Source organism: Colias croceus, chromosome 17 (assembly GCF_905220415.1).
Source record: "Colias croceus chromosome 17, ilColCroc2.1".
Classification (NCBI taxonomy): Eukaryota; Metazoa; Arthropoda; class Insecta; order Lepidoptera; family Pieridae; genus Colias; species Colias croceus.
In genome coordinates this window covers 9,682,507-9,702,922 of record NC_059553.1, presented here as the reverse complement: position 1 = coordinate 9,702,922, position 20,416 = coordinate 9,682,507, and the positions used below count along the sequence as shown (strand labels likewise).

General features: G+C 35.5%; 2 protein-coding genes across 2 annotated transcripts in view; one reads left to right on the top strand and one right to left on the bottom strand.

Moving 5' to 3' along the window:
• Positions 1 to 154: 154 nt before the first annotated feature.
• Positions 155 to 1,944, top strand: LOC123699251 (F-actin-capping protein subunit alpha). Its single transcript, XM_045646171.1, has one exon. It carries the CDS (start codon positions 185 to 187, stop codon positions 1,049 to 1,051), a length of 867 nt encoding a protein of 288 aa, XP_045502127.1. The 5' UTR covers positions 155 to 184; the 3' UTR covers positions 1,052 to 1,944.
• A 2,285-nt stretch (positions 1,945 to 4,229) lies between these two features.
• The window catches only part of LOC123699327 (pregnancy zone protein-like), a 31,504-nt gene continuing 15,317 nt past the window's right edge, over positions 4,230 to 20,416 (bottom strand). Inside the window, exons 13-29 of the mRNA XM_045646255.1 lie at positions 20,016 to 20,158; positions 19,536 to 19,682; positions 18,174 to 18,281; positions 17,773 to 17,957; positions 17,290 to 17,372; positions 16,760 to 16,878; positions 16,078 to 16,216; positions 15,388 to 15,512; positions 14,892 to 15,014; positions 13,917 to 14,238; positions 12,670 to 12,827; positions 11,910 to 12,087; positions 11,364 to 11,521; positions 10,428 to 10,545; positions 6,064 to 6,245; positions 4,838 to 5,624; positions 4,230 to 4,441 (exon numbers count right to left, since the gene is read on the bottom strand). Of these exons, the coding sequence (XP_045502211.1) occupies positions 4,332 to 4,441; positions 4,838 to 5,624; positions 6,064 to 6,245; positions 10,428 to 10,545; positions 11,364 to 11,521; positions 11,910 to 12,087; positions 12,670 to 12,827; positions 13,917 to 14,238; positions 14,892 to 15,014; positions 15,388 to 15,512; positions 16,078 to 16,216; positions 16,760 to 16,878; positions 17,290 to 17,372; positions 17,773 to 17,957; positions 18,174 to 18,281; positions 19,536 to 19,682; positions 20,016 to 20,158 (3,185 nt within the window). The 3' untranslated portion in view covers positions 4,230 to 4,331. The remainder of the gene's footprint in view (positions 4,442 to 4,837; positions 5,625 to 6,063; positions 6,246 to 10,427; positions 10,546 to 11,363; positions 11,522 to 11,909; positions 12,088 to 12,669; positions 12,828 to 13,916; positions 14,239 to 14,891; positions 15,015 to 15,387; positions 15,513 to 16,077; positions 16,217 to 16,759; positions 16,879 to 17,289; positions 17,373 to 17,772; positions 17,958 to 18,173; positions 18,282 to 19,535; positions 19,683 to 20,015; positions 20,159 to 20,416) is intronic.

The window sequence follows — 20,416 nt, the reverse complement described above, 5'->3', positions numbered from 1 at the left end:
ATTGAATGTAGCACGATACGTTTATTGTATGTGTACACTTTAAAATTTATATACTAGAAGATGTACATTTCTATATTATCTCGAATAATTTTTATCTGTACCGAATAATATTTGACAGTGCTGTCATAGCTGTGTCGAGCTTTTTTTATTATCTGCAATAGTGTCAAAAGTATCAAAATCAAAAATGGCGGCGGACGGTGACGAAGTGATTAGTGATCAGGAAAAAGTTAGAATTGTTTCAGATTTTATTCTACATTCACCCCCAGGTGAATTTAATGAAGTGTTTAATGATGTGAGAGTACTTTTGAACAACGATAATTTACTTAAAGAGGGTGCTAGTGGAGCTTTCGCGCAATACAACAAGGATCAGCTCACACCCGTGCGTCTTGAAGGCTCCGAGCTCCATACGCTAATTACAGACCATAATGAGCTCGGTGGAGGCAGATTTTTCGACCCACGTTCAAAACACTCTTTTAAATACGACCATCTACGTAAGGAAGCCTCCGAATATGAACCTTACGAACCCGATAGAGTGGCGGAGCCCTGGCGGGCTGCGTTGGACGTGGAGCTGACTAATTATGTGGCCGAGCACTACAAACATGGGGCCAGTTTAGTGGTCGGCCGGGCGATGGAATCCGGTGCCGTATCGCTCGTGGCGTGTATCGAAGACCACCAGTTTCAGCCGAAGAACTATTGGAACGGCCGGTGGCGTTCCGTCTGGTCGCTGACGGTCGGCAGCGGCGCCGCAGAGCTGCGGGGCATGCTGCGAGTACAAGTGCATTATTACGAGGATGGAAACGTACAACTGGTTAGTTCTAAGGAAGTCCGCGCGCCGCTGATCGCGACGGGCGAGGTGGCCACGGCGAAAGAGTTTGTGAAACTTGTGTGCGACGCGGAGAACGCGTACCAGACCGCGATATCAGACAACTACAAGACGATGAGCGACACGACGTTCAAGGCGCTACGGCGACAGCTGCCCGTGACGCGCAGCAAGATCGACTGGGCGCGCCTGGTCTCCTACACGATCGGTAAGGAGCTCAAGAGCCAATGATGTCCCGCCGCTGCACTATGAGCTGCAGCGTGCTCCATGCCTCTGTACATATTCACATAAGAAAAGTCTTGTTCAAATGTTTACTGGCACCGAGGGACGCGGCCCCGGCGCATATTTATCTATGAGTATATAGAGAAATCGCTATTGTAAACTGTTAAATTTTATCGCATTTTGTTACTCTCATTATGGAAGGATATTGATTATTACATAAATTATTGCCCGCTTGGAAGTGGTGTTCCCGATAGTGTCCATGACAATCACGTTGTCAGAGTATAATAGCAGAGATTATAGAACATTGTAAATGTAATTAGGACCTTAGAGTACGTAGGTCCATAGCACAGCCTTAAATTCAATCAAATTCAGTTGTTTCCGTTTACAGCAGGAGGATGTTGTGTGAGCAATATATATTCCTTTCAAAACATGTCAATTACCAAGAGATATAACTCCAAATAGTGTTTTATTTGTTGCATCAAATTTTTAAATTCCATCCATCAAAAAGACAGTATTATTTGTATATTAGTTTTAAATATTGCTTGCATAATATATGTGCGCTGTCAGCTAAACATGGAAAGATTTCTAATGGTGCATTTAATTATAGTTAATTTAATTGTCCATGTAGCTTTAGTGCGAGTTTATGGGCAGAGAGCACAATATATTGTCTTGGAAATTGAAGCCTACAACAGTTGCTCAAATGATGCTGTGGGTCAAATTTAGTTGTCCATAAATTATGTCATTGAGAGTGATCGAAAGCATTTTTTTATATGTAACAATATAACTCCAGTAAGAATTATTTTATAATTATTATAATTTAAAAAAACGTACATTAAATTCAAGTATTCTGTAACGTATGATTTAATTCATTTGAATAAAAATATATATTAAAATGTTGCTAATACTTTGGTTTTATTTCTTCTGACATTTTGAGTGATTTCATCTATACATATAATAAATCTGTAGAAGGGTCAATTCTGTACATTGAAAATATTGAAAAAATAAATACCAGGGGGTGTTACTGGATTGATACCAAACCCAAATATGTGATTAAATCAATTTTTGTCTGTCTGTCTTTCTGTCTGTCTGTCTGTCTGTATGTGAAGGCATCACGTAAAAACTAACAGTTCGATTTCGATGAAACTTGGTATAATTATACCTTACTATCCTGGGCATAAAATAGGATACTTTTTATCCCGGAAAAATACGTAGAAAAAAAATAAATCTTAATTTTTCCGCGCGGACGGAGTCGCGGGCGGAAGCTAGTACAACATAAATTGCTAGACTTTTGATAAGATTATGAATCTAATGAACACTAGTTTAAAGTTTGAGTTTTAAATTGAGTAATAATATTTAACAACAAACACATTTTATACAATAGAAGGAAGCATTTCCTGTGATATATTGACTTTTAATTTGATTACTGATTTTCCTGTTAGCATTCAGTTCAATAAAAACCTCTTCTAAAATTACCTACAGATTGATTCTAATTTCTAGGTCATGGTACCTTTAACTACTCATAAATATTAATTTTAATGTAATCATTAGTAACTATAATCAGGATCGAAAACTTATACTCCTCAATACAGAATTTTTCAGCTAAGCTATGAAATACAGTGGTTTTTAATTATTCAATACAAATGAGCCATCGATTTCTTTCTATAAAAGTAGGCATAAGAAATATGATAGCATAGCCTATTAACCATTAACCATGGCATAGACTATAAAATAAGTACCTAATGGCTATAAATTCGATCGGCTTATAATTTGGTCATTCGATGCTCGATGCATCGCGTGATTCAATCCCATTGCGAATGACTCATGCGTCGCCCTACACGTCCACCGGACATCAACCCATTTAAATTTTATATCAATTTGTTCTCTTTCGTATTATATAATTTATTATCATCTACACTATAATATAAAGGAAATAACTATTTGTGTTTGTTTGTTTGAAATGAATAAGCTCTGAAACTATTGGACTGATCTGAATCTTTCACCCGTTAAAGCTACGTTATTCCTGTGTGACAGGCTATATTTTATTTGTCCTTATCCCGGGTCAACACGAGTGGAGCAAGGATGCGCTGCTTGTATTATAATAAATACAGGGCATATCAAGAATGTTTTAGAAATGTAACTTGAAGCTTAAATGGCTCCACTTTTTCTTGCGCCCGTCAGGTTTGTCTCGGGTGATATTATCAGAAGCGCTTTTTAAATTGAATTTGTTTTTGCATGGTAATAACATGTAAGTCGTTCAAAATATAAATATGAAGACAGGCATTGAATACTCTTTCGTTTGTTGAATTTAGTATACAGTTAATCTTCGTAAAAAGTGTTGGGTTCAGATGGATAATAATTACCTACTTGGTTAATTTACAACATTAGACCTTATTTTTTTTAACTCGACGTTAATTTTAACAATAAAGATATTTTTTATGTTCGACACCGATAAGCTATCGTATTTTGATACAACTTAACTAAATCCATTTTTAACCGACTTCAAAAAAAGGAGGAGGTTATCAATTCGTCCGGTATGTTTTTTATTTTTTTTTTTATGTATGTACACCGATTACTCCGAGGTTTCTGAACCGATTTACGTGATTCTTTTTTGTTCGATGCGGGATGGTGTCGAATTGTCCCATAAAAATTTTATTCGGATAGGCCCAGTAGTTTTTATTTTATGAGCATTTTTGTCTGTATTTGTAAATGTTGCAAGTGCAAGTTTGAAGTCGGTTGTTTTTAACGCAGTTATTACTTGTTCCGGATACATTCAGCAGAATGCATTTGTACCTTGCGCTAGTAAATAAAAAATGTAGGCGCTGGTAGGCGCTAGTAAATCAAACTTTTGCATGAATGGTTCAAATAAATTAAATTGAACTAGGTAGTTACTAGCTAAAGCACGGAATAGTACTAAGCTTTGCTGTCATAAGCACCCGCATAAGAAGAACCTATATCTAGCGTAGGTAATATAGCCCATATTATATCTTATCACTGTGCCAAATTTTATACGAATCGGTTCAGTAGGTAGTGCATATAACTAAATACACATTTATTTATAGCATAATAATAACTAGTAAGCAACTCAATATAACATTAAATAAATTACTTAGTAGGTATTAAAGTATTTTTAATTACGTGCATATTTAAAATTCGTCTAAATAAGGATGTTTCGAGAAAATAAAACACATTTTAGATTAGCAACATTTATTCACAGCCAACCTGTGCTGTTCCTTATAAATAAATAAATATTCAATAATATTAATGAATTTTCAGTCTTTATTAGCTTAAATTAGAGATTTCTACTGCTATAATATTTTTGATTATAATATGGATTGATAAAATATGCGTTTGTAGGCGTTATGTGCAGTTTCGGTTCCGGTCGTTGATAATAGGGTTCCCCTGGAAATAAAAGTTTTGAAGATAAGACAATTTTCATAAAACTTAACAGAAAAAAATTGCGAGTTGTTTTTTTATCAAAAGGAAAGGATTTCGTATTCGAATTGGTTGCAATCGAAATCGAATTGAAAACAAAATCGGAATGGGATCAATTTCTGTGGTAAGGCTCCAGATTTAGGAATACACTTCGGTAAAATTTTATTGCTCTGTGCTTTGTGTGTATAGGAATTAAAATTCTTATAGAATGTTGTTCCCATAGTTTTATGGTAAACAGACTGTGCTCTCCGGGATATCTTGAGCATAGGTAATCATGTTTTTCCTCAATAAACTAGATTACTTAGGCGACTGAAAATTACCCAAAAATAAACAAAAAAATACCTCAATTAACTAAAAAATTACCTGATCGTCCGTTAAAAACGAAATTCTCAGGCGGCAGAGCATACGACGGTACCGGTCCTTCTACACCAGTCGGTACTTCTAGATCTTTCTCTGAGTCTATCACGTGGAAGTTAGGGAACGCATCCGTCGCTACTCGTTGTTCTTCCTTGAAATCTGTTTGTTTGTTTGCATCCATGTACATTACGGTTATGTCTTGTTTGTTGTTTTCTTTGTTAAATAAAACTACCTCATCTGTTTTATTATCAACTTCTTTGTCTTTAGTTTCATTTTTAATATTGTTAGTTGTATCATTATTAACTAAATCTTTTGCTATTTCTATATTCATGTTATTTTGATCTTTAAGTTGAGCGTCACGTTTATTTTCTTCATGTTGATAAATTTTATTTTGATCGTTTTCTTTTTCAATATTGTTTTGTTTAAGCTCTTGCTGTTCTTCTGGTTGAGTTATATTGTCATCTATAGCATAGACCTCATTATTATCTATTTTCCTATTTCTATCCTTTCTTATATACTTAAATTCTTCCTTACTTAGGATTTCGTTTTCATAATCAACAGGTTTAGTATCAGATGTAGAATGATCAATTTGATCATCTTTTCTCTCTGTTAGATTGTCATATAAAGGATCTTCTAATGGAATTCCTTCAGGAATATCTTCAAAAGAGAAATCGTGTGTAATAATGATATCTCCATTGAGGGATTTTGCTTTATTGAATATATTATCCGATGTTATGTAATCGTTACTTTCGTGACTGATTCGTGGAGGACATTCTTCAGGTATTGTATACGTCTGTGAAGGGAAATAATTATTTTTATTGTATTGTATATCTACATTAAGTGATAAGTATTACGTGGTATTACGTAAGTAATCATTAGTATTCCATGATTTAATGACATGATTATCTCTAGTGAATTATTAACAGAGATGACGTGATAATTATGTTGATGATGCAACAATTATTTCAGTACTATTTCTAAATCTAAATTTAATTTAACTTTATTAATTCACTATCGGTCAGAGTAACAGTCAGTTATATTTATTATTAGGTACACTAGATACTTTATGTTTGAGACACTCAATATTTTTATTTTCAATACCTAGACGATCTGTTTTTCATCATGACCTTCATTTTTCAAGTTTTTAGCATTCATCTCAACTACTTTTACCATTATATCTACCTTTCATTCTTCCCTTATCTTTCTTTCCTTCCCCTTTTTATGCCACTTACCTGTATATCATTAACCTCAGGCCTATAATAATCCAGTATTTTAGCATATGCCGGTTTGGTCCTAACTTTAGGTCCCACCGCGTGTATCTTATAGCATTCGTGTGACGTCTCTGGAGGTGTGTGTGCGCCGAGGTAGAGGACGATTCGTGAGTTGGTTGATGTTACTTCTATGCGACGGACCACTTGAGATAGAAAATATGGTTAAGAAATATTCTTCTTTAGGATTTTTTTATTTAGTTAGTAGATATAATTACTAGATTAAAATATGATATATAGAGAAAATAGAAGAGCAAGGTATATTTTTTTGGGAGGTGATTATTCCTGTATGTTATCTAATTTATAGAATATAAGCAGCAAAATCAGATGAGTACATGACAAATTTCTGGATTCTAGATAAAAAATAAAACATGGGAGAATATTATAATCACTGCACTCCACATTAACACGCTCAACGAAATCATTTGAAATTATCCTATCACATACGAGCATCAGTCTTGCAAAGTGCTAAAACTGAAATAGCATCACCCAATGATAAATTGCTAATTCTGATGTTTCTAAAATGTCACGTCAGTTTCAGGAAATTGTAGTAAGAGACTACAATTTCCTGAAAAGTTAACATCTAAATTCATAAAAAAAGCTAAAATGCAAAAAGCAACATTTTCTCATACGAATGTCTATTGCTAAGGATGCAGACCGCAGTCGAGTCACGTCACGAGCACCGAGGGAGTACCCTCATATAGAAATCGGTGTCAAGCACTGCACGTATGACGCAGTTTCTTAAATCTTAATTAAATTAGAGAATAGCTAATAAATTATCTTATAAATTAAGTAGTTTTCACGTGGTTTTCTGTTAAATTATTATGTTTTCTCGAAATATTGGGATCGGGAAAAGTTTTGGATAGATAATTCGACGAGTTTTATTTATTTTTTACACATGACATGCACATGACCTTTTGTCAATGCTAAAATAAGACTAAAATAAAGGTTTGGAGAACTTTCTATTGGAAGTGATTTTTGAACTTGAGGATCCTATTGTTCTCTATTGTTAACAGATTATTTATATTTGTAATTATTTCTGTGGTGCACAATAAAGGAACTTTTGATTTGGAGGACCGAGCCACATTTTAGTTAAGACAGATCCTCCATAGAACTTAGTGTTCTATCAACCTAGAAAGTTCCAAAGCTAGACTGAAATAGAAACCGCGAAGCTATTCAGGTTAATGTGACACACTATGACGTCACATCGTCCTGTGCGTCACGATCGAGCAATTAGTTGAGATTCAATAGTGTATGTAAATAGTGAAATGGAATATGCTTAGGAATATGTATGAAAGTTTCGACCTTCGGGCCTTTTATATGGAATTGTATGAAAGAAAAGCGGATACTGAGTTTTGGAAGTGAATAGGGCAGGTAACAGTAAATTCATGCATTATTCGTCATTAAATTCTATGAATGGGTAAGTGTTTGTAAGATACACGTTCATTCACGTTTTAGCGGAGCGATATTATGATGTGATTTTTGTGTCAGGAGATATTTTGAAGGCTTACATTTGGTTTACAAGGATACTTTTTACTGTGTTGAAACATTTCATTCTTATGGGAATGCCTTTTGACTGCGCGAGCGAAGCCGCGGGTGAAATGCTTCATGGCAGTAGTCATTTTTTGGGCCACGAACAAATAGGGTAGTTGATTATGTTTATACAAATGTACCATCAGGTACATATTTGTCAGTGACAGAAAAAAACTTCCTAGCTTGAAAGAAAGAAAGCTGCTTGTTAGCAGCTAGTATTAACTTCCTCTAGGTAATGAGCTTTCTTTACGTATTATAAATTTCTACGAAGCTCTTACCATAGATGGAAAAAATCCAAAATGATATAAAAAATCCAGTTAAAAATTCCATCCCCGAATTATATAAGCTAACGAATCAACAAAATGCCATATTCTAGTACATATGAAAGAGTGCATCAGTGTCCGTCAGGCTATCGGGTCAGTGGGTCAGGGCTGCGACACCGCTGGGCTAATTACGCTTTTGTTTCATTGCGAATGACTAGTAGGCTTTCAGACGTACCTACATGTAGCTGAAAAGCTTACGCTCTAGATGCTTAATTACTTGAATTTTATTTTTAAGCTATTGCATAGTTATCGCGGGCCTTGAACGCTGGGACCGAATCGAGAAATTCTGTAACGAAAAAACATCACGCTCCCCACTCCGACGGGCGGAGGTGTGGCTTGAAGGCATAACATGCAATAGCTTTACCGCGGCAGTCCCCGAGTGCCACACGTATATATTTTTTTTCATTAGGAAGAGTACTATAAACTTATAAAGTGAAATAATCAAAGGGAAGGTGATAGAAGGGTAAATATTTTTGTTTGGCATGACAACCAACGAAACTAGTAACTAATTTTTATGATAAAAATACTCCGAGTGGAGACGTGGGGACAGGCTAGTATGGATGCTAAAGAACTAGTTTCCTGACCTACGGCTTTTCCAGCACACATGCATTTTCATCATGCGCGCGTTTCAAATATCCTAAAATTCAAGATTGCTGAGTAAAATCGGACAGTCTCTTTGATTTCGTCAGAATAGTGTTCGTGTCAATATACTATTGACTTCTTCAATATCTATCTACCAATTTATTCAAATCTATTCGAAGTTTCAAATATTATGATAAAGTAAATAGGTGTCAATAATAAAGTAATTTATAAAGTAGGTACTGGCAAGGATTAATTAATTAAGTAAAATGGTAGCGTTGTAAAATAAAGAAGCAAAGCATAAAGTAGAAAGAACTTCGAGCTTCGGACAGATTTGAATTTCAATTGGGACCAACATGGGCTAAACATTAGCGAAGCTTTATGCAGGGTGGCGATTTAGCATAAATTTCGGGTAGATTGAATAAACAGTCACTTTAAAAACCATTGTCATGTTTGGGGCTACCTACAGCATTAATGAAACTCTGAGAATTAGCAGACTTTCAAAAAAATATTCAATTGGTTTTGTTTTTATTGCGACAGAAAGACAAATAGATGATATTATAAAGGAACAACATATTCAGAGAAATTCTATTGTGGGTAGTCAATTATAATGAGATTTGTGAAAAATGAAAATAAATCGATTAAAACAAATGTTGTTTAGCGAAAACTTGAAAACGACTCGACCAATTCGGATAATTTTTCAACGTGTTTGCTCAAAGAAAGGTTCATATAAGAAGGAAATAACGAAAAATGTGCAAAAGGGTTTAATTTCTGAATTTATTGGTAAATGAATCTGCCGGGCAGCTAGTATAATATAACTTTATACACAAGATCTTAAAGCTTATCGAAAATAATAAAGATGTCTCTAAATCGACCACTGTATCCCATATTTTTACAAGTACACATAAAAATATCTCCATTATTTCCTTTCAAGCCACAGAGCGTGGTCCACTAAAATATTTGTTGTTTCTGTGTCACTGTATTCCCGCTAAAGCTCACAATGTGGTATTGACGACAATGTTACGAATTGTCCCTTTGTTGGAATACAATGCAACTGTTTCGTTATGCATTTTAATGCACGAATTATTTTAAGGGCTAATTAGTTTTTTGTATATTCGGTTAATTTTTCACCGATATTTGAAGATGAGCAGTAATTGATTGCGATCATTAAGTACTTCGATGATATAATATAGATGCTAAGAAGGTTTTTTGATATTCCATCTCTTTGTGAACTAAATCTGTGTTGGGAAAACATAAGAGCATCACTACATAGTATAAAACAAAGTCGGTTTTTCTGTCCCTATGTATGCTTGAATGTTAATAACTACGCAACGGATTTTGATGCGGTTTTTTTTAAATAAATAGAGTGATTAAAGAGGACGGTTTTAGTATATAATTCATTAGGTCTTATAGACAAAGCGGGCGAAGCCGCGGGTGGAAAGCTAGTGTCTAAAGATACGTTTTTTTCGTGATATTTCGATTAAATTCAAATTTTTATGTTAAATTTACTTCCTTCGGAATTTACCTACTTACTTGTATTTATACTTGTTTTAATCGCCAAAAAATGAATCACGTATTAACCTAATTGTTATACAGCGTATGTTGTAGATGAAAATATTTCATTAGTGTCTTCTGATGACAGCACATATTATTCTGACCTATACATATATTTTTTACCTAGTGGTCCGCCCCGGCTTCGCCCGTGGTACATATTTCGCAATAAAAGGTAGCCTATGTCCTTTCCCAGGTATCAAAATATCTCCATACCAAATTTCATGCAAATTGGTTCAGTAGTTTAGGCGTGATTGATTAACAGACAGACAGACAGAGTTACTTTCGCATTTATATAAGTATGGATATAGTATGGATTCGGTAAATTTAATGAATACTCACATGTATTTGTATTAAGGTGCATTTTATATAGCAATGCAGTATCAGCTCCATAACCACCGGGTAGAGATACTTCGAGTAATGCCATTTCGGGGAACTGGTCACTCCAGTGGGCACATACCTAGTTGATGAGTGAGGGTAGTTGGAGATTTATTTATTTGTTTGGAAATTTATATAGTTTTCTGAAGAAAAAGAGTGTATGTACTTAGGTACACGCGTTAAAAGTTATACTTCTTTGGCGTATGGAAAAAAAATACTAGAATATACAACTTGAACATAGTTATCAATTTTCATACCACCTAGAACTAACTTCATGCTGTTAAATTAAGGTGTCGGTGTGCGCGCGCATCGTAAAAATTCACTCTCATCATTTTTCTCCATCGCGCCAAAAGAAGTATAACTTCAAAAATGTCATTTTTTCACGATTATTTACAATTATAAAATATATGAGTACAACAAAATGCTTAAAATATCTAACTTAAAATTACACCAACTAACATTCTCAGTCAAAAATAATCAATTTCCTTTTTTTAAATCGATTTTACGAACTAATATTATTCCTGTCATACCAAACGTCATAAGAGCACACATAGCAAACCCCCAAATAACAAGTTATACTAGAAATACGAGCAGTGGTGGCTCAGTGGTGAGACCTCGGACTTCGAATCGATAAGTCCGTGGTTCGAGACCAGGCGAGTGCGCAGGAAATAAATTGATTTTTCAATTTATCTGCGCATGTTGTAACATCACCACTGCTCGAACGGTGAAGGAAAACATCGTGAGGAAACCGACATGTCGAAGAATTAAAAAGTTCGACGACATGTGTCATCCGCCAACCCGCACTTGGCCAGCGTGGTGGATTATGGCCTGTACCCTCATAGGAGGCCCGTGTCTCAGCAGTGGGAACGTATATGGGCTGATGATGATGACTAGAAATACCTCAACAACGGCTGCACAGAAACAGGTGGTGTTTCCATCACAGTTGAAAGGCCCATCCGTGTGCACGCTCACTTGCACTTTGAGCAATTTGTCGCGTTTTTCGTCGACTGTCAGTGTGTTGTATAGTCGTGTCGCTTGGATTAGAGAACATCCTGTACCTACAATTTTGAGGGTACATAGTTTGGAAATTGTAACATGAAACTTCGTCTGCTCTCAAAAAAATATTTAATGGTAGTGGTGATGACAAAATTACTATTAAAAATTAAAAGTAATTTTATCATCACCACCAATTTTATATCACACGAGTATGAAATTTGATATGAAAATTTAACGGATTTTATTATATTATTAAAATAGTTGCAAAAGTGAATATAATGACTTTAAGGGACGGTTTCATCGTTCAGTTTCATTTGTAAAATTAGCCCTTAATGTTTCCTTCATCAACACTGAGCTTTAAAAATTATGAGATTTTTTTTCTGACAATTGTTTAACACCACATACTATATTATATAAAATTCTCTAAATCCAACATAAGTATTATCTTACCATCAGCACTAACACTAACATCGCCCACCGGCATCTTCACCACCTCCGGAAGTTTATTCGATGATGAGACTTGCAGTAACTTGGTGATGACTCCGCTCCTGATGATGAGCGTCAGGTTGGTGGAAGGTGGGACCATGGAAGACCAGCGTGCGAGACCTTCCAAGGCTACTAGAGTATCCTGGTGAGTTACGAGATATAACTTTAAGACAGCTCTTAAATTTTTCCATCCAGTAATTATCAAAATTATACTTCATGAAGTCTTTTTCCGAATAGACAGAGATGGAAAACTTGAGTAAATTGTAATGTAATTTAAAAATGTAGTGATGATAATGAGGTGGTGTTAAAAATCGATAAATCATTTAGTGAAGTTTATAAAGATTTCAGGTCCCTACGAAAAAAAAAAGCATAGTTATAAATTAGCCTGTTATCAAAACTTTAAAGCACGTATTTTTTTAGTTATCTATCTCTAATAGAGTCTGCGGTTGTTCATGGGCGTCGCCAATCATCGCTTTCTGTACGGTAATGCGCAAGTTTGTTTGCCGACTTATACATAAGAAAAAAAACGTGTGTCACTCGGGGACTGGGACGGTTGCGCTATTGCACGCTATGCCTTCAAGCCACACCTCCGCCCGTCGGAGTGGGGAGCGTGAGGTTTTTTCGTTACGGAATTTCTCGATTCGGTCCCCGCGCTCAAGGCCCGCGATAGAAGCTATGCAATAGCTTAAAAAAACTATGATGATAATAACAGGTTAATATGTACCTGTGTAGACACAAACCCGCCCGCCGGGTTGGCGTGTGCAGCCAGCCATCTTGTCGCTCGCAGCGCGTCCGACACACACGCGGCACGCACTGAGAGTAAGCACTCGCTGAGAGACAGCAGTGCGTAGCCTGTGGCCTCTATTGAGGTGCTGAGACTGCCTGTGTGTGGATTGTGTATAATAGAATAGAAAACACTGTATAATGAAAGAAAGAAAGAAAGAACATTTATTTGTATAACATAACTTATAATGTCCTTGACATTAAAACAAAAAAATTATAACATATAAAAAGCAAATATACAATATTACAATTTAACTACAACCGAAAAAAAAGAAAAAAATTAAGGAGACATAATAAATATACAAAGTTAGTACAATAGAATATCCTTGAAAATGGGTAACCAACTCAGCTAAATACTGTACGGCAGCAATGCACCGCACAGCACTGGTTTTCAGAAGCCCCTTATTTAATGCACATAAAAATTACATTTACATAAATAATAACAATAAATGTACAATTTGCCGGCCTTATCGCTTAAGCGATTTGTAATAAAAGGGAAACGAATTTATATCCTTCGCTTCGATATAAGCGAAGGATAGTGATTTATGTTTGCTGACAACGGTGATACACCTATTATTGCTAACGAGGATGACATGATAATTTTTGATGCGCGCTGATGGCCGTGTAATTTGCTTGCTGACAACCGCATAATATTTATTCTGACAACGGTATAATATGTTTGTTGATTACTTTGAAAAATGTTTGCTTAAAATGATGTAATATGTGTGCTTACAACGGTGTCATATGGTTATTGAAAACGGAATGATTTAGTTGCTAACAACATTATAACATCTTTGTTGACAATGGTGTAATATGTTTGCTGACAACGGAGTAAAATGATTGCTGACAATGAAGTAATATGTTTTGCTGACAACGCAGCAATATGACTGCTGACTGCGGAGTAATATGTTTGTTGACATTGGAGTAATGTTTGCTGACAACGGAGCAATATGTTTGTTGTCAATGGAGTAATATGTTTGCTGACAACGGTGTGATATAATGGCTGACAACAAATAGTAAATAAAAAACAATTTCCGATTTTTAATATAAGCAATTAAGGACAAAAAATTTTAAAATATCGGCAATTCAAACATCAAGAATAAAAACATGACCGGAGATTTAATATTTAATTTTTTTTTTGAACTGATGTGACAACCAAATGAGTAATAATCAAATTAATTCACTCACCACTCTCCCACCACACGAAATCCCCTTTCCTCCTCGCCATCTTCAACAAGCCGACCAACTCTCTCATTTCCTCATCCACAAGCATATTCTCTCCGGCCTCATTACTCTCTCTTAACTCTCTCTCATATCGTCTTATCCGTGAATACGCATAGTTTACAAGGCTATAAGTGTATGCTTTGGATTTTTTGGGTGGTAGAGCTCGGAGACACGAGAGAGAGTTCTGTATCACTGAGTGAGAGAGAGTAACGGACTCTATGAGTGAGGTGATGACGTAGGCTGTGAGAGCTACGTTGGCTATGTCGCCGTCTTCGTTAAGGCCTCCCTGGAAATTCAAATTCAAACTCAAAACTTTTCTATTTGCGTATATTTTAACAAGTATGGCTGAATAGTTTTTTTTTAAACTACCGTCAATTCGCAATGTCGCTTCTTCGAAGAATCGGCAAGAAACGCGGTTCAAATGACATTCATATGTGACATGTAACTCTCATACATTCATTAATCAATTTCTATGTGCAGCCTAATATAAAATTGATAACCTGCGCTGATGTTCGAACCCCGAACGTTACAAATATATTTTTTACTTGTGCCACGTAGTTCCATGAAAATGAAGTATTTTATCGGAATCCATTCTAATATTATGAATGTGAAAGTAACTCTGTCTGTCTGTCTGTTACTCAATCACGCCTAAACTACTGAACCACTTTGCATGAACTTTGGTATAGAGATATTCTGATACCCGAGAAAGGACATAGGCTACTTTTTACCCCGGTACATAGGATAGGTTTTATCCCGGAAATCCCGCGGGAGCGGGAACTATGCGGGTTTTTCTTTGACTGCGTGGACGATGCCGCGGGTGGAAAGCTAGTATATTATATTCCTGTAAAGTTCCATCGCAATCCGTCCAGCAGTTTTCACGTGGAAAAGTAACATACATCCATCCATCCATACAAAAGACTAGTATGATAACTTCCCTACCTTGAGTTCTCTATGAAACACCTGTCCTTCATTCCTGAAGCAGCCATTTTCCATTTGCTGAGAGAGGAGCCATCTTTCCGCTCTTTCTACTACACTTGGGATGGGCTCATTGGGAGATATTATCTGTGAAAAAATAATAGTAAATAATATAGAGATAATAAATTAAAATGTTATAATTTAACTACTACACTAGGTGTAGTTTTATAAATCGTAATGCGAACTGAAGGAAAAATACTATTTGATACTTTTGATATAAAATTTTATTATATTTTTAATTAAAACGATCACGGTTGTTTAATCATCTCAATAGGTGTTCCTTAGGACACATAAAACCGAAAGAGTAGAATAAAAAGATTGCTCTGGCGAAATCACGGGTGGCCGAGTTGATCAAGGCTCCGGATTGGCGGAAGACGCCAGTTCGTGCATTTTTTCTATTTACTTTAAATAAAAGTTTGCAGACTTAATCAAAATTATTAAATTTTTCAATTTCACATACCTGATGAGCTTTTCTCAGATATCGCACACAGAAAGCGGTGAGCCACGTGGAAGGTTTCGGGTCTGAAGGGCCAAATGCGCTGAATCCGCCCTGCGGGTGCGAATATTGCAGTTGACGAGCAAATCCTGGGGATTGGAAAAATACCAATACAACAATTACCTGGTAATTCATTTAAGCATGTGTAATTATTTGTAGGTAACTCTGTGCATTTATTACTCTGTGGTTATTTTGTCAAAAAATAATGTTTACATTTACATTTAAGATGTCAATAAAAATTTCTTAACACTGACAGCAAGAAACAAACGGTCGCTTACGTTATAAAAAACACAATACCAAATTATTTTATTATTTAAATGTTAATAAAAATACCTTGGTACGTCGCCTTACTCCATGACGCGGACGTGACGGTATTGCCAAGATGCGAGCTTGGAATTTCACTCTCAACGCGCCCAAAGAAGTTTCACTTTTAATTTTTTTTTTGTTCGTTAAATAATAAAAAACGACGTGTGTCACTCGGGGACTGGGGCGGTTGCGCTATTGAATGCTATGCCTTCAAGCCACACCTCCGCCCGTCGGAGTGGGGAGCGTGAGGTTTTTTCGTTACGGAATTTCTCGATTCGGTCCCCGCGCTCGAGGCCCGCGATAGAAGCTATGCAATAGCTTAAAAAAACAATCTTAACACACACATACCTCTAGCCACGTGATCCTTCGCTATATAAGCGGCAGACGAGTCCGGGTGTAACAGCGATAGCGCGAGCAAGTTGGTCGCGAGACGTGCCATGTTCTGTTCCCCGCAACCTCGCGGTAATTGGGTTAGTGCGTCTGCATCCTGAATGTGGGATTTAATATTTATTATTGTAAAAAAACGGGCGAATTGACAACCTCCTCCTGCTTTTTTTGTTATATTGTGTGGGATTTAATAGGGAGGTGGGATCCGATAGGATGGAGATGGGATCCGGTGGGATTCGGATCCTTTTGAAGTTGAAAATTGTAATTTATATATGCCACTTAAAAAGGAATGGCCTGTTATCTTAAATATTAAAAAAAAAAAATACTAAATTGTGACTTAGGTAAGCATAATGAATAATACCTATATTAATAGGTAATAGTAATTTTAACTAACTCAAACACATTATAAAACCTTCAAATTATGTTTGCTGTTTGCAAAGTCGTGGAGTTGAAACTGATTAAAATGTTTGTTACTTATATATTTATTAATTTCAACTCATAAGCATGAAAAATACACAATGAATATTTTATTTAATTTGCAGAATCTCTGATATTATGTTGTACAATTTATAAGAATAAAAACTTGTAAAACCACATTTGGGCAAATAAATATTATTTGATTTATGTATTATATTATACTCACAGCAAGCAAGGGTCCAGTGAGATCACTCGCGGCCCAGAGGGTCACAGATTCGGTTCCCGGCACAATATCTGCTTTCAACCAATTCCATTTTACTTCAGATTCTGTGGAACCAGGGACACCTGGAAAATATATTGTTTATATTGTATAGTTTTAATAAAAAAAAAATAATAAAGATGTTACTTAAGCATTAAAACCCAAGGTTATATTTATCAGTAATTCTATGTCAAATTTAAACTCAGAAACGTTTTAAATTAGAGGTGAATTTATTTGATTTCAAACACTTTTATGCTCACTAACTAACATAATTTTATTCCTATTTTCTCTGACCTTCAGGTTACATTTAAACTATTCAACTTAACCATTCAAATTATCAAAAGAGCTCGCTTCAATAGAATTTTTATTTAAAAGATCAAATATAAACGAAATGTGTCAAGGACAGACAAATAAAATTAACTAAATATGAACAAATAATGACATTAAATTTCAAGGACAATACAAATTCATAGGAATGAATATAATTAAAAACTAACCTCTTCCACATAACATAATAGATTTGTGTTCTTGTATTGGCAGGCCTTCTGGGTCTACTTGTATTTGTACTATCACTTCATCACTGTGAAAAATAATTCAATTAGTTTAGAATAGAATAGAAAGAGAAGAAATTTGTATATCATAGAATTAAATGAACAAATTTGAAGTGAAACTTCTTTAGTCACGTTGAGAGTAAAATTTCAAGATCGCGTCATGCAATACCTTTATCTTTGAATGTATGTACCGGTATCTTTGAGTGTTGCCACTTGCCAAAGAAGTTTCACTTTTGACACGTGTGCTCGGCACACATGCTCGTTTTTTCATCTTTCGCTTATTAACACGGAACCCGCGTCACGCGTCCGATTCGCACTTGACCATTTTTTTCTTCTATCCAAGTTTATTTTACAGAACCCGTTACAAATCCAACTCGCACTTGACCTTTTTTGCTTTTATCCAATTTTATCATTTATCTATTATCCTACCTGACTTTCTCAGCACTAGTATCATTACAGCCGCCAGTCGCAGTGGCTCTGATGCTGAGCCTCGCGTTCCCAGCAACCCGCGCTGAGACTTGTATTCTACCGGACAGCGAGGATCGTGCTGAGACACAGCCTTGCTGAGAACTCGAGCCTGATAAGTGTGGATCGGAGAGGATTTGGATTTGTACCTAGAAATTAATTTTTATTTTATTTTATTTATTTAAATACACATATTACACACTATAGACACATATTACACACTGAAGATTGATTGTATTAGTGATTAGTTAGAGTGAGAGTGAGATGTTGTATTAGTAAATAGTAACCTAGCTACACCTTTTTACTTATAAAATCATTGCCAAGGCTTTTGTGTTATTCGCGGGTAGTTATTATACAATACTCACGCTGAGTGGCTGGTACAGATAGTTGAACAGTCGATATCGTACTACGGCTTCGTCTCCGCGCCGCAACCTGCGGGGTCCGTCAGCATGGAGGAAGAATTCGCGGAATACCTGTGATTTTTTTGGATTTTAGAGGGTAGTTGAACTATAACATTTATTTATTCTATGGCCGCCTTTACACCTGTAAGTTTTACTTACGTAAGTCACTTACGTAAGCTACTTACGATAAATTTTCAAGTGTAAACACTCGTTGTAAGTAACTTACTGTAATTTTTTACAACATTCGTAAATTTAAAAATTACAAGTCTAAACGTGTTCGAGTTTGCTTACGGAAGCGACTCGCAGCTTATTGAATTATTTTGATAAGTTGAGAACTCACCAAAACAATGTCCTCTAAACAAAAACAAAATAAAATCTGGTCACCAAACGAGGTAGAAGCTTTAATTACCGCTTTTGAAGCACGTCCCATACTGTGGGACTACAAAAATAAAGAATACAAAAACCGCGTAAAAACAAATTCACTACATGTTGAACTTAGCGAAATGTTTAATATCACTCCAGATGAAATCATTAGAAAGTTGCATAATTTGAAAGGACAATTTAGCCAAGAAGTGACAAAATGGAGAGAAAAGGAAGAGCGGCAGCGGTACTAACAAAGTTTATGTGTCAAATTGGCGGTATTTTAATGCCCTTTCTTACGACTTGCCCTACTGATTTAATGTAAACGGGCGTGTAATAATTTATGTAAGTTTAAACTCACAAAAATTACGTAAGCATTATTTACTGTAAGTTTATTTTAAGTGTAAATGCAACCGTAAGTCAGTTACATAATTTTTACGAAAGTAACTTACAGGTGTAAAGGCGGCCTATTAGACGTCTTCTAAAAGTTTTTTTAAATGGTTATAACTTTTAACATAGTTTTACTATTGACCACCGATTCAGAAAGTAGTTTCTACTGAGAAGTTGTTGGCAAAAAGAAGAGTATGTAGAAATTGAATATTACGTGTAGGCAAGTGTGTTACAAACTTTGGAAAACAACCAGGTTTTATATAGAAACAAGTGATAACTGGGCCTATCCGAATGAAATTTTTATGGGACCAATTCGACACCATTCCGCATCGAACAAAAAAAGAATTACGTAAATCGGTTCAGAAACCTCGGAGTAATCGGTGTACATACATAAAAAAAAACATACCGGCCGAATTGATAACCTCCTCATTTTTTTTTGAAGTCGGTTAAAAAATATTTTTAATCAAAGCAATTAATAAGAATTTGTCAATAATTTCGTCTGTCTATCCGTCTTACGTATTCTATAATCCTTTCAATTTTACATGAAAAAAAAAAATAGTACAAAAGTATAATTACTTGCAACACAGCAGGCTGCGATATAGCAACACCGGTTTTGGCCAAGCACAGTGCGGAGGCCTCGAACCGGGTGATAGAGTCTGGAGTTCGAGCGCTGGCCACCACTGAACCGTTGGAACCCACTGCTATGAGACGCCATAGCCAGGCCTGGAGATTTATTTCATTATTTTTTATTTAAACTTAAAAACTGCCTATTATTAACAAAAAACAAATAAATAAATAAGTATATATGTCACCGCGTTGTTTGCTTATTCCTTTCCTTAACAATCAAATATTTAACGATTTCTTTCTTTTAATTACATATAAATACTTGAATGAAAAAATATATTGACAAATAAGGGTACGAATAAATGTGTAACATTTAACATTGTACTCACAAAATAAACCACATTTCTTACAAAGCTCAAAAGTGAAAAAAATCACAAAAAATCTCAAAAAATATCATTTTTTTATTTATTTTTTATTTCTTATCCCACAAACCTCAGAGAAATCACTCCTGGGCACAGTATCCCCCGCCACAAGGGTAGCAGGTCCACATTTCCCCCGCACCCCCCCAGCCAGTCTAACCCCCGCACCCGCAAGCCATAATTCTGCGAGCGAAGATGCACTTGGGGTGTCTTCAGCTGGTAATAAATGAAACAATGGTATAGAGAAACGTACTAAGATGTCATCTTCTATCTACACTAATATGATAAAGAGGAAAACTTTGTTTGTTTGATTGTAATGAATAGGCTCATAAACTACTGGACCGATTTTAAAAACTATTTCACCATTCGAAAGCTACATTATCCACGAGTTATATAGGCTATAATTACAGTGCGACATAAAAGAGATGAAATTAATTAATTTGGAACTAATTTTTTTTCATTATCTGGCAACCC

Excerpts from the sequence above, each read along its gene's own strand:
- LOC123699251 (XM_045646171.1), top strand. The coding sequence starts at position 185 with ATGGCGGCGGACGGTGACGAAGTGATTAGTGATCAGGAAAAAGTTAGA.